Source organism: Mirounga angustirostris, unplaced genomic scaffold (assembly GCF_029215605.1).
Source record: "Mirounga angustirostris isolate CCGP_5_RB_7025 unplaced genomic scaffold, mMirAng1.0.hap1 SCAF_10, whole genome shotgun sequence".
Taxonomy (NCBI): domain Eukaryota; kingdom Metazoa; phylum Chordata; class Mammalia; order Carnivora; family Phocidae; genus Mirounga; species Mirounga angustirostris.
This window is the reverse complement of record NW_026991718.1, coordinates 49418323-49430554: the sequence shown is the minus strand read 5'-3', so window position 1 is coordinate 49430554 and position 12232 is coordinate 49418323. Positions and strand designations below refer to the sequence as shown.

The following is a 12232-nucleotide window of genomic DNA, read 5'->3' as shown; positions in this document are numbered from 1 at the left end:
CAATCCTTTGGACCTTACTCACTGCAGCAACAAACCAGTGTGGACGTGAGATGTTGGACCTTGCTTGGTTTCTCAGCGTGGGCAGTGAGGACAGAGTGGGGGCGGGGGGAGCAGTCTGGGTGAGAGGTTGCTGGAACAATGCAGAAGTTGGCTGCTTTCAGAAATGGCCAGTGCTTCAGCAGAGCTGCCATCTGAACCTATTAGAACCCCAGTGTAGAGGCCAGGGGAGGGGCAGAGGGTGGGCCCCAAACATGCTACAGAAGGAAAAGCCCCGCCTTCTGGGGGCGGAGCAGGGCATACCCCCAGCACCCAGACCCCAGATGGAGGAGCAACCGCCCCCAGTCTGGCTCACTCCCCTTCCCCTCTGCCTCCTTCCAAGCTGCTTCTCCAAACCTCTAAAGGCAGCAGAGACAGAGCCTATTTAAAACAACCTCCAGAAGGTAATTAAACGGAGCCCGAAGGGGATCCTTCTGTAAAGCAAAGGATGCCTCCATAAAACAAACAAAACAAAAAAACCTTCCTAATTTATCATTTGGGCCAATCCCATTACTCCTTACCATTAATTTTGTTGCCATGGTTACTCCCAGGTAACATGTACATATGCAAGTCTATGTGGGGTGAAGGCACCCCCCCAATCCTACAGATTCCTAAAAGGAGAAAGAACATTTCCCCCCTAGTTTAGCAGCAGTCATTTCTCCTGTATACATGCAGTTTCTCTAAGAGGGCAGACCTGGGAGTCAAACCCTCGTTTGAATTCCAGATCCCCCACTTGCTGGCCATGTGATTTGGGGCAATTTACTTAATCCTTTTGCACCTCCGCTTCCTCATTTGTAATATGGGGATATGAATACTTACTTTCAAGGTTATTGTGAAGATTAAAGAAAATTCATTCACTTATTCAACAAATATTTACTGAGCACCTATTATGTGCTGGGCTCTACCCTAGGCACTAAGAACACATCAGTGAATAAAAAAGACCAAAAATCTCTGCTTTCATGGAGCTTATATTCTAGTGGCAACAGACAATAAACTAAAAATAATAAAAATAATAGGTAAATTCTCTGCTATGTTAGAAAGGTGGGTGCTTCAGGAAACATGGGAAAGTGGAACAGGGCAAGGATAGAGGGTGCGTGTGTGGTGGCAGTGGGCAGGAGGGTACAGCAGCAGGGAAGGGGGTCAGGGTAGTTGTCATTCAGGTAACACTGGAGGAAATACTTGAAGGACGGAGTGAGTCATGCAGATATCTGGTGGGAGACTGTTCTGGCAGCCAGAACAGCCAGTGCAAAGGCCCTGAGGCAGAAGTGGGCATGCCCAGCATGTTTGAGGAATAGCACAGGAGGCCAATGTTGACTGGCGTGGACTGAATAAGGGGAGAGTAGTAGGAGACAAGATCACAGAGGAACGGCCCTTCTAAGGACTGTGGCTTTTACTCTGAGTGGAAAGCAGGGACACTACACAGTTTCTGGAGCAGTGGTTCTTACAGAAGGGTGATTTTGCACCCAGGGGACATTTGGCAATGTGTGGTTGTCATGACTTGGGGGGTGGGGGTGCTACTGACATCTAGTTTGTAGAAGCCATGGATGGTGCTAACCATCCTAGTGCACAGAACAGCCCCTACAGCAAAGAATTATCGGGCTCCAGATGCCAATAGCACCAAGGCTGAGAAACCTTGCAACCAAGGAGCAAAGAAAATAATGTATATGTTCACAGATGACCCTGGGTGCTGTACTGGAAGTACACAGAGGGGCCCAGGTAGAATAGGGAGACCCCCCAGGAGGCCACCGCAGTGCCCCGGCCCAGAGATGCATCCACAGCACCCGGTGCAACACCTAGCACATCCTACACAAGCTTCAGCTACGATTGCTCACTGGCCTGTCCTATGCTGACCATAAGGGCCAGACTGTGGCCAGCCCACACGGGTGGGTTCCTCACCAGGATCCCAGAAGCCTGAGGCCAGGGGTCAGGGTGAGGAAGGGGAGGTGTCAGCCAAGCCTTCCTTTCAGCCAGCTGCTGACACCCAGAGAAGATTTGGGGTGCAAGTATTGTTAACTCCCTGGTATTTTCTCTGCTATTTTCAGCAAAGCTCAAACACAGCTGACCCCATTTCCCCTCTGCCAGCGGAGGAGACTTGCAGGATCTCTGACACTAGCTGCCCTTTCTCCTTGGCAGGTTGCTGGCAGAATCCACCCTTCGTGGGGCCCCTGGGCGACCAGTAGATTATGCTGGGTGCAGAGTAGGCACTTAATAAGGCGGGCGGGTCCCTGGCTCCTGGGGAACGTGGAATGATGGGCAAGAACTGCACTCAGAAGCCTACAGGGGCTCCCAGAGACCTCCTCAACTCATTCCTGCCCACTCCAGGAGCTTCCAAGCTGGCTTCCCTAACGGCACTTACCCTCCCACAACCACCTGGCCCTCAGACCAGTGCAACCCCAGGACGCATTCAGGCTACTCCCTTGCTCAAGAGCTTCCTGTAGCTTCCCCTTGCCCCATACAGCACATCAAGCATCTCTACCTGGGTCTCAAACACTTGTGCAATTGGTAACTTCCCAATTGCCTCTCCAGCTTCCTCTCTCCGGTCCCATCTTCCCTCCCTGCTCCTCTCCCTCCCCCGACCCCATCTCTCTCTCCACTCCACTCCACTTCTCCCTCTGGTCCCATTCACTGCAGCAGGTCTCTGTCTACACACTACACCAACCACTTGTGTCCCCTCCATGAGGCCTTCCTCACCCCCTGCATTCTAAAGACTCTCTCCCTTCTGGACTCCTACCTGCCTTGGCATGAACGTCACATGGCCTAGCCTCCAGCCTGGCCCTTAGTGCCTGCCTCTGTGTGGTCACCTCATCTGTGCTGGGAGCTGGCTGCGGGAGGGCAGCAACGGGGTGTGCTCATCTCCCCCTCGGGCCCACCACCCGGAGCACCTACTACATACAGGATGCTCAGCAGATGCCCGGGGCCTGCACTAACTGCGTGTGAACCGCACAGGTGTAACTGGGCTACAGACCTTCACAAATGCCAAGCTCCTTTGCCTCCCGTGTTTGCACACATCGGTCCACTCCACAGAGTATTCCCTTCCCTTCCAAACCCACCTTCAAGTACTAGGTGAAAGATGGGCATTGGATCTACCTGGCTATGGGACCTTAGGTAAGAAATGTAACCTCTCTGAGACTCAGTTTTCTTTCCTGTAAAATGGGGTTAATACAGGCACCTACCAAAGAGAGTTCCTGTGAATATTAACTGAAATACGTGTAAAGCGTTAATACTTAGTGCAATGCCTGGAACTCGGTAAGCACCGAGTGAGTGGTGGCTCATTACCATTAGGGAGTCTCTCACCCTTTAACCCCACCCATCTCCATGCACACCCAACCACCGCAGCAACACCCCGGCATATAAAGTGCCCACAGCAGGGTCAATATCCAGAAATCTAGTCCAGTTGCCTATGCTTACCCTTTTGCTCTCATCTATGGCTTTGTTGTGTAACTGAGAGCTACAGTCTTTATTGGGGCTCCCAGCACATCAAATTTCTACTTGTCAAGCCCAAAGGGTAAATTATACTTATTTTTATTTTATCCTAAGGACAATTTTTCACTGGTATAGCAGCCTTTTAACAAGTTAACAGTCTCTGGAGGAGGTATCAGCCACCCACTAACAGAAGACCAAACAAAGGCCATCAGGTGTGAACAGACTAGCAATCCACTTGTGTATACCCGCTGGTGAGATGGCATAACCAGAGGCCGGGTTAGATAACAAACTAGGCAGGTTACCCAGTGCTGCCCGTGACATGGGGACAGGCCCGCAGGCGTCAGGAGGCAGCCACGGGCTTCCAATCCACATGCCTGCAAAAGGACGTCAGAGTGGGCACAGAGCCCAGGGCAGATGAGGCAGCTGTCCAGGCTGAGATCAAGAGCCACCCTGGGCCTGGACATGACTCGTGAGCAGGGCCGGCCTGGACCAGGAATGGGGGACCATCGTTAACTCTAGACTGCTGAGGCTCCCCCAAACCCTGGGCTTATATGTCATCACCCACCCACCCGGTTCCTGTCTGTGGAGGCCAGAGGGGCCGCAGCTTTGTAGAGGAGGCCCAAGTTGGGGAAGCATTGTAATCTGAGTCCATATCGTCCAATCCCTGATGCTCTGGAGAGCCAGGAGGACCAGAAAGGGAGGGAGAGGGAGGATCTGATTAGTAAGGGGGCCGAGCAGCAAGCTCACACCTAGAGCACTGTGCTACCCACCCACCAGATGGACACTGCAGGCATCACCAACAGGAGCCAGAACTGGGAAGCACGGCTAATGCCAAGATCCGTGCCCCCGCCCCCCGCCCCTCCTCCCAGCTCCCTGGAGGCACATAGGGGCTTTCAGCACAGAAAACAAAAGAGGCCCAGGAAACAGGACAGGCAACTTTAAGCTACTGAAGGGAGTAGAGAGGAGAAATGTGGCCTCATTTGCCAAACTCTGGATGCTGGAGGGAGTCTCAAGAGGCCAACCTCAGCTAGAGGGTGCTTGGGTTGGGAGCCGACGCAGGGTGAGGAAGGGCTGGGGGGCTGAACTCACCCCTGACAGGTCCAAGAGGAACTGCTGAGGTCTGAACACCACTTTGGTCTAGCGAGGGCATGTCAGGTCATGCCACCCAGGCTCCTCAGTGCCCATGCCAGAGGGAAGTACTGTGCTCAGGGATGATTTGGTCACAGCCTGTCCTTCCTAATGGCAGCACAGATGCCTGAAGATAGACCCTGTCTAGCCAGCACTGTCCTGTCTCTCATCACCCCCCAGGGCACTGCACAAGGACGTCTGGGCAAGGTGCTCCATCAGCTCACACATTTGCCCTCCTTTCAAGTGGCCAGGTGGAGCACATTCATCTGGACTTCCCCTGGAGGGGCCTGCTGTCTCTGCTCATGATGTGCCTCCTCACCTGGACAGCTCCCACCCACGGCGTCTCCTGGCCAGCCCCTTCTCATCCCTCAAATCTCAGGCAAGAATCTCTTCCAAACAGTTTGGGCAGGTTACACCTTCCTCTGCTCTCCTACAGTATCATGGCTTTTCACAATCATTCCCTAGATTCTGGGGGTCCATGAAGCAAGATTTTTGTCTACTTTCTTCCTTGTTCTCTCCCCCAGGCTCCAGCACCAAAACTGGCCTGCAGGTGCTCCATAAATACATAAATACATATTAAATGAATTGGGGTGGGGAGAGCTGATGGCTAAGCCACCTACCCCAGGAACATCCGGCCAAGCACTAGTGTGTCATGTTGGCAGCCCAGAGCCTCAGCATGGGCTTTGCACCTAAAGGTGTTAGAAGGCAAGGGAAGTGCCTCATAGAGTTACCAAAAGAATGGAAGAGGAGACAACAGCAGAGGAGGGACAGCTACATGGTTTTGGATGGAAAATAAGTAGAGTTTTAGTAACTGATCCAGTGGAGAGGAAGAAACCATCCCCTAAGTGCCTGCAGAGCACATGCTTAAAGAGCCAGTCCACGGGCGCCTGGGTGGCTCAGTTGGTTAAGTGACTGCCTTCGGCTCAGGATCATGACCTGGAGTCCCAGGATTGAGTCCCGCATCGGGCTCCCTGCTCGGCAGGGAGTCTGCTTCTACCTCTGACCGTCCCCCCCTCATGCTCTCTCTCTCATTCTCGCTCTCTCAAATAAATAAATAAAATCTTTAAAAAAAAAAAAAAAGAGCCAGTCCATTGCCCTCAAAACACCAGCAAAGCTCAGGACTTGGAGGGACCAGGAACCTTAGGAAAAAAGGGCTAATCATAAGGCTAAACATAGGGAATTGGTTAAAAGTCTGTCCTCAAAGCAATAAGATCCCAAGGTCTTTGCCATATAGCAAGGTGACTTTTACCACTCTCACCTGTGTTCCCCAGATGCTGGAGGTTTATCAGCCTTCTGGAGAAACTGAACCCAAGTGATCCCAGACTTGGGAACACCAGCACAGTGGAGGATGGGAGTAGGTGAGATTCAAAGCAGGGAAATTAATGGAAGTCTGCAAAGCGAATATTGGGACTCCAGCCTCCTCTCCCTACGTGGCTTCCAGAATGCAGAGAGATAAGATAGCTACTGTATTCACAAAACAAGAAAAGAATTCTATTAAGAAGAATTTTAAAAATAAACAAAGAGCTCTTGGAAATTAAAATTATACTAGCTGAAGTTAAAATTTCAGTCAATATGCTGAAAATAAACTCAGGGAAATTTCTTTCAAAGCCACACAGAATGACAAAGTGATGGAAGAGAAGAGAAAAAAATATAAGACAATCTAAGCGTCAATCTAAAATGCTGAATATTTGACTAATAGGAATTGCAGAATAAGAAGAAATTATCAAAGAAACAGTATAAGAAAATTTGCCAGAACTGAGAGTAGGAGTCTTCAGATTAAAAGGGGTCACCAGGAACCCAAAATAATGAATTTTAAAAAGAGATGGCATTGTGGAATTTCTGAAATAAATTTAATAGAGAACATACTAAAGATTTCCAAAGAGGGAAAATGGGTTACTTGCAAAGAATCAGAAATGAAATGTATCAGATTTCCAAAACCTATACTGACATGAGAGACAATAGAGCAGTGTCTTCAAAATTCTGTAAGAAAATATCTGTCAACCTAGAATTTTCTTCTCAGCCAACTGTCAATTAAGACTGAGTGCAGTGGTGCCTGGGTGGCTCAGTCGGTTGGCATCTGCCTCTTTATTTCTGCTCAGGTCATGATCTCAGGATTGTGGGATCAAGCCCCACGTCAGGCTCTGTACTGGGCATGGAACCTGCTTAAGAGTCTCTCTCTACCCCTTCCCCATTCTCTCTCTCTCTGTCCCCCCGCCAAGAAAAAAAAAAATCCTTAAAAAAAAAACAACAACACTGAGTGCAGAATTAATTTTCAGACATAAAAGGACTCACAATTTTCTTCGCATTTACTCTTTTTTTAGGAAGCTACTAAAAGAGGTCTTCCACCAAAATGAAAGTGTACACCAACAGGAAGGCCTGGAGCTGGAGGAGTTGGATACCAGAAAGGAAAATTTCAGAGGGGAAAAGGGAACTGAAGGACAGGAGTTTTCAGATTGAAAGGAGGCACTGAAAATATCAAAAGGCTGCTAGAGGATGTAGTAAGAGGTAGAGACCGTATAAAGAAAACCATGCCAATGTGAAAAACTGAGGCAATCATTAACTCTAGGTAAAACATAAAGTTGAACAAGAGAGAAAACAAGAATTAGTAAATGCTATTTATATCATTGTAATAATGTGAATCGTGAATACCTATAAACCCCCAAATCCATAATAACTATTTTGGGAGAGTGATGAGGATGGGGAAGAGACGTGTGTTTTTTAATGGGGGTAAATAACAAGACAGTTGAATCCAGCTGAATACAAAATAACTAGGTGAAAAATAGGACTATAGATAAGCACATTAGTTCGACATGGATTTCTATCTGAAGAAATAGCTAAAAGTATTTGTTTCCGGAGAAAAGGAATGGGAATTGAGGAGGGATGGGGGCAGCATACTATTTTTCCTTCAGGTATTTTAGTACTGTTTGATTTTTTGAACTATGCACACATATTACTTTTGTGGTTTTTTAAAAAGATTTTATTTATTTATTTGAGAGAGAGAGCAAGCAAGAGAGCACAAGCAGGGGGAGCAGCAGAGGGAGAGGGAGAAGCAGGCTCCCTGTTGAACAGGGAGCCCAACTCGGGGCTCAATCCCAGGACCCTGGGATCATGAACTGAGCCAAAGGCAACCGCTTAACCAACTGAGCCACCCAGGTGCCCCTGAGCACATATTATTTTGAAAAAAAAAAAAAAATTAATTTTTTAAAAGATTTTTAAAATAAAGTTTGTAAACAAAAAGAAAAACTTTGGCATGTTAACCATCAGTCCCTATAATCATTAAAGTAGCCCTACAGTGCATCCCTCTACCTTTCCTTCAAACCAAACACAACCATTAACATTTCACTTAGCTCTAGTTCACGTTCCTACCTGATATAAAAAAAGAAAAATGAAATTAGTATTCTAGCCTAATCCCCACTATCCTCTCTTGTCTTTCCCATCCTCAAGCTGAACTTTTGAGTAGTGGTATACTAGTAAATGTTTAAAAATCAGTTCTTTTGGGAAGAAAGTCTTGATTTGAAGCATTGGCCAATTTCCATGGTAGAAATATTCCCACATGGCTGATTTCAAGCTACCACTGTGACGTCACTGAATGTGGAATTGGGAAGAGATATACACATCAGCTCCCTTTGCTGCCTTTGGGTCTCACTTGCCTTTTCAGCCTCCATGCTTCCCACGAGACCCAGGGTATGGGAGAGAACTGAATGTCTCCTCCAAAAAGCCAGAAGTCCACATGGCTATGTAGAAGCATAGAAGTGGATAATGAAGGAAAGAGAGTGGTTCTGGCTGCAGGGAAGGGGATGTGACTTTGCCGCCTTCCTGCCCCCTCCCCCCCACTTCCAGCAGAATTACCTGTTCATTGGTGACGCCTGGCCGCAGGGTCCCATGCTTGTAGTCCTCCAGCAGCTGCACAGCCTCTCTCAGACGTCTCTGCAGAGGAAAGAAAAAAGACATTGAGGGGCACAGATCCAAGGCTCCTGCAACTCTTTCCCTTGCAAACAATAAAGAAGGATACAATTTAAGTGTCTTTCTATAGGAAAATGGCTAAATGACAGTGGTCTGATAATACTATAGACTATTACTGGGCAGTTTAAAAAGTGAGGTAGATCTGTATGTGATTCCATCTCCAACATATTTTTTTGAGTGAGAAAGTAAATTGCAGAGCCGTATGATGCCATTCATTATACCAAACAAACAAAGCCCACACACATAGAAAACAATATTTTCTATGAGAATATTTATGTGTGTAAATGCATCAAAAAAGCTCTAGAAGGAGACCCACCAAATTAATGACAGGAGTTACCTTGGGGTAGGAAAGGGTCCAGATTTGGCAAGGGGTGTCAGGAGGAAATTTAATCTTAATTGTAATATTGAAAGTTTTTATAAAGATAACATTTCTGTAATACTCATATAATTTCTTTTCAACATTTTAAAAACACTAGCAGAGATTTACATACTAAAGTGCATATGGCTACAGTAACTGATGGGAGAGAGAGGGAAAAGAAGAAGATAGAATTGTATCATCTGTAAAATCTTAAAAGCTAAAGAGACAGCAACAGTGATAGAAGGCAGCCTTTGTCCACCAAAATATTTGTATAAGAATATTTATAGCAGCACATTCAGTGGGGCCTGGGTGGCTCAGTCAGTTAAGCATCTGCCTTTGGCTCAGGTCATGATCCCAGGGTCCTGGGATCAAGCCCCACATCAGGTTCCCTATCTGCAGGGAGCCTGCTTCTCCCTCTCCCTCTGCTGCTCCCCCTGCTTGTGCTCTCTCTCTCTCTGTCAAATAAATAAATAAAATCTTAAAAAAAAAAAAAAAAAGAAAAAGAATATTCATAGCAGCACTATTCAAATAGCTGCAAAGTGCCAACAATCCAAATGTCAGTAATGGACTGGATAGGTAAATCGTAGTATATGTACACAATGAAATATTACACAACAACTTAAAGAGCGAGCAAACTACAAATACATGTTATAACGTGGATGAATCTCACAGACATAATGTGGCAAAATGTATTTTCCAAAGATGGACACTCCAATATCTGCCATGCCCCATTCTCTTCTAGAACCTTCCTACGTCCCCCTCAAGAGGTAGAGTCTATGTGTCCTCCCGCGGATTCTGGGCAGGCCTTCATGACTGCCTCAACCAATAGAATATGGCTGAAGTGAGGCTATGTGACCTCTGAGGCTATGTCACAAAAATGCCTTGCATTTCCACCTTGTTCTCTTGGGATGGTCGCTCTTTTGGAACTCAGCCATCGTACTGTAAGGAAGCCCGAGCAGCATATGGAGAGACCCACCTGGACAGGAACCGAGGCGCTGGCCCATGGCTACAGCTGAGCTATCAGCTGACAGTCCATACCAACTCGCCAGCCGTGCAAGTGAGCTATCTTGAGATGGACTTTCCCTGCCCCCCATCAAACCACCCTAGTGGGCGCCGCAAGAAACAGCGATGAACCATCCCCTCTGAGCCCTGTCCAAACTGAAAACCAGTGAGCAAAAGAACTGAAGTGTATGAAGCCACTATATTTTGGGGTGATCTGTTACACAGCAATGAAGGCTGATATACATAATGAAGTCAGATGCCAAAGAGTATGTATAAAGTTCAGAAACAGGCAAAGCTAATCTAACTAACATGGTGGAGGTCATGATAGTGTTACTTTTGGTGGGCGGGGGTGGTGCGGGGGGGTGGAGCAGGGTGCTGACTTGGAAAGGGCATGAGGGAACCCTTTGAGGTAATGGAAATGTCCAATGTCTTCATCTGAGTGGTGGTTACATGGGTATAAACATAAGTCAAAATGTATTAAGCCATAAACTTGGGATTTGTGCATTTTATCATATGTATGCTATACCTCAAAAAATTAACAAGAAACAGACAACAGCCTAGAAGGCAGCCTATGTCGGAGGGACCCAGACATCAGGGTTGTCCGGTGTGGGTAAAGAAACCCAGTGAAGCTGCCCTGTTCCCCCCTCTTTTTTTTTTTTTTTTTGTTCCCCTTTTGATAGAAGGACAAGGCTAGCTGAGGATGGAAATGCAGAGACCTCAACAGAAGCCCCCTGGTCTGAAGGCAGGATGCAACACGAGGAAGGGCTTCCAGGGGGCAGACAGGGTGTTTGCTGAGCCAGTGGATGGGGCAGTCCCATAGGATGGGAAGGAACAGCCGACTCACTGTGGGCCCAGACAAGTCAGTCAGACCACGTGACCCGTCAGGCCAGCAGGTGAAGTACCTGTGGACACTGGTCTAATCCCGGGCATCAGGGAGCAGGGAAACTTCTTATTTAGGTGCAGTCTGACTGCAGGAGAGTACTGCCCCTCCCCCTTCAAAGGTTTGCATATCAATTCCAAAATTCCAGAGTCTCTTCCCAGAATCTCTTTCCAAAGTGGAGATAGCTTGGTGGGATATTTTTGGCAGGGGTGGGGTGGGGGTGGGCCAACTAACCCATGCTGTTTGGAGAGAATGTCAGAAAACAATAGATAAGCACAAAAGATCGTTTTAAATCCCTCATCAACACACTACCTGAGATGACCACCGCAGAAGTGAGAATGGTTTAAACAGAATGAGGATGATTTTCGTCCTGGATTTAATGCATTTGTTTTTCAACAAAATGGGATCGTGTTGACTGTTTTAACTTCTTAAGGTCACATGGCCACAACATGAGAAGTTTAGTTTTTGTACCCAGAGTTTAGTCAGACCCTTGCTGTGTGCCCCCAACCCACCCCCCTGCACCCCCAGAGCCTCACAGTGATGGGGCAAGCTCCCCACCCCAAGCCTGCTTCCTCCCACGCCACAGCCTCTGCCACGGGACAATGAATGCTCTACTTTCCAGCGCTGAATGGTGAATGGCCCCGTGTTCTCATTATTTTCCCACTCCAGGGATTCTCCCGAGTTCCTATAACAACCTGGCCAGGCTCCATCTCATCTGACACAGTAATCAAAGGGAGGCCTCCTGCCACAAGAATAAGTTCCAAAGAGCCCGATCTTGGCATGGGTTGAGGGAGAACTAAATCCAAAGTTCCTGAAGACAAGTCTGAGAAATTAGGACTGGAGGAAGCTAGAACATGCTTTTCTGTTGCTGGGCCTTACTAAGCCTCAGCCAGGCCCCTCCGTCAGAGGCTGAGGGGCTGGGGCTCCAGGTCCCTCTGTGGGACAGCCAAAGCCCCAGGACACTCGCTTTAAGAGGTCCCTGAGGCCTGACTGCTCTGGGGGCTGGGCTCTTCACGGCAGAGAACGGGGCCATTACCGGGGAGACCTGAGGGATGGGAGGAGGGTCTCCCTGCTTTAAGCCCTTCTCTCACTCCCGTGCATTGTGAGCCTTGATGGAAGAGCCCTGGGCACTGGAGAGGTCTGGACAGCTGGAGGTCCATGGTGGGTGAACTTTGCAGGAAGTCTTTTCAACCAGGAACAAACAGGCAGCCAGGCCCTGAACGCAAAGGCAGCAAGGAGTGGATGAAAGGCTCCTCTAGAGCCTTGGGCCAGGGGGAGAGTCGGCCCATGTTGCTTCCCAGACTCCCTCATTGGCTTGCCTGCCTCTAGCTCACCTGCCAGAAAGTGTCACCTTGAGGTTATCTCCTGTATTTGATGGGGGCATGGTCTCCAGAAGGTCCTTCTGGAAACACTGGCAGCTGGGAGGTCTGCTCCAGGGCAGA

The 12232-nt window shown here is 48.1% G+C and overlaps 1 protein-coding gene across 7 annotated transcripts in view; it reads right to left on the bottom strand.

Annotated features, from left to right (window-relative positions):
- Window positions 1-12232, bottom strand: part of SFXN5 (sideroflexin 5) — a 112294-nt gene that overhangs the window by 80256 nt on the left and 19806 nt on the right. For all 7 annotated transcript variants that reach the window (XM_045884777.3, XM_045884779.3, XM_064572324.1 and 4 more), the window contains one exon: window positions 8437-8514. In XM_045884777.3, the coding sequence (XP_045740733.1) occupies window positions 8437-8514 (78 nt within the window). The remainder of the gene's footprint in view (window positions 1-8436; window positions 8515-12232) is intronic.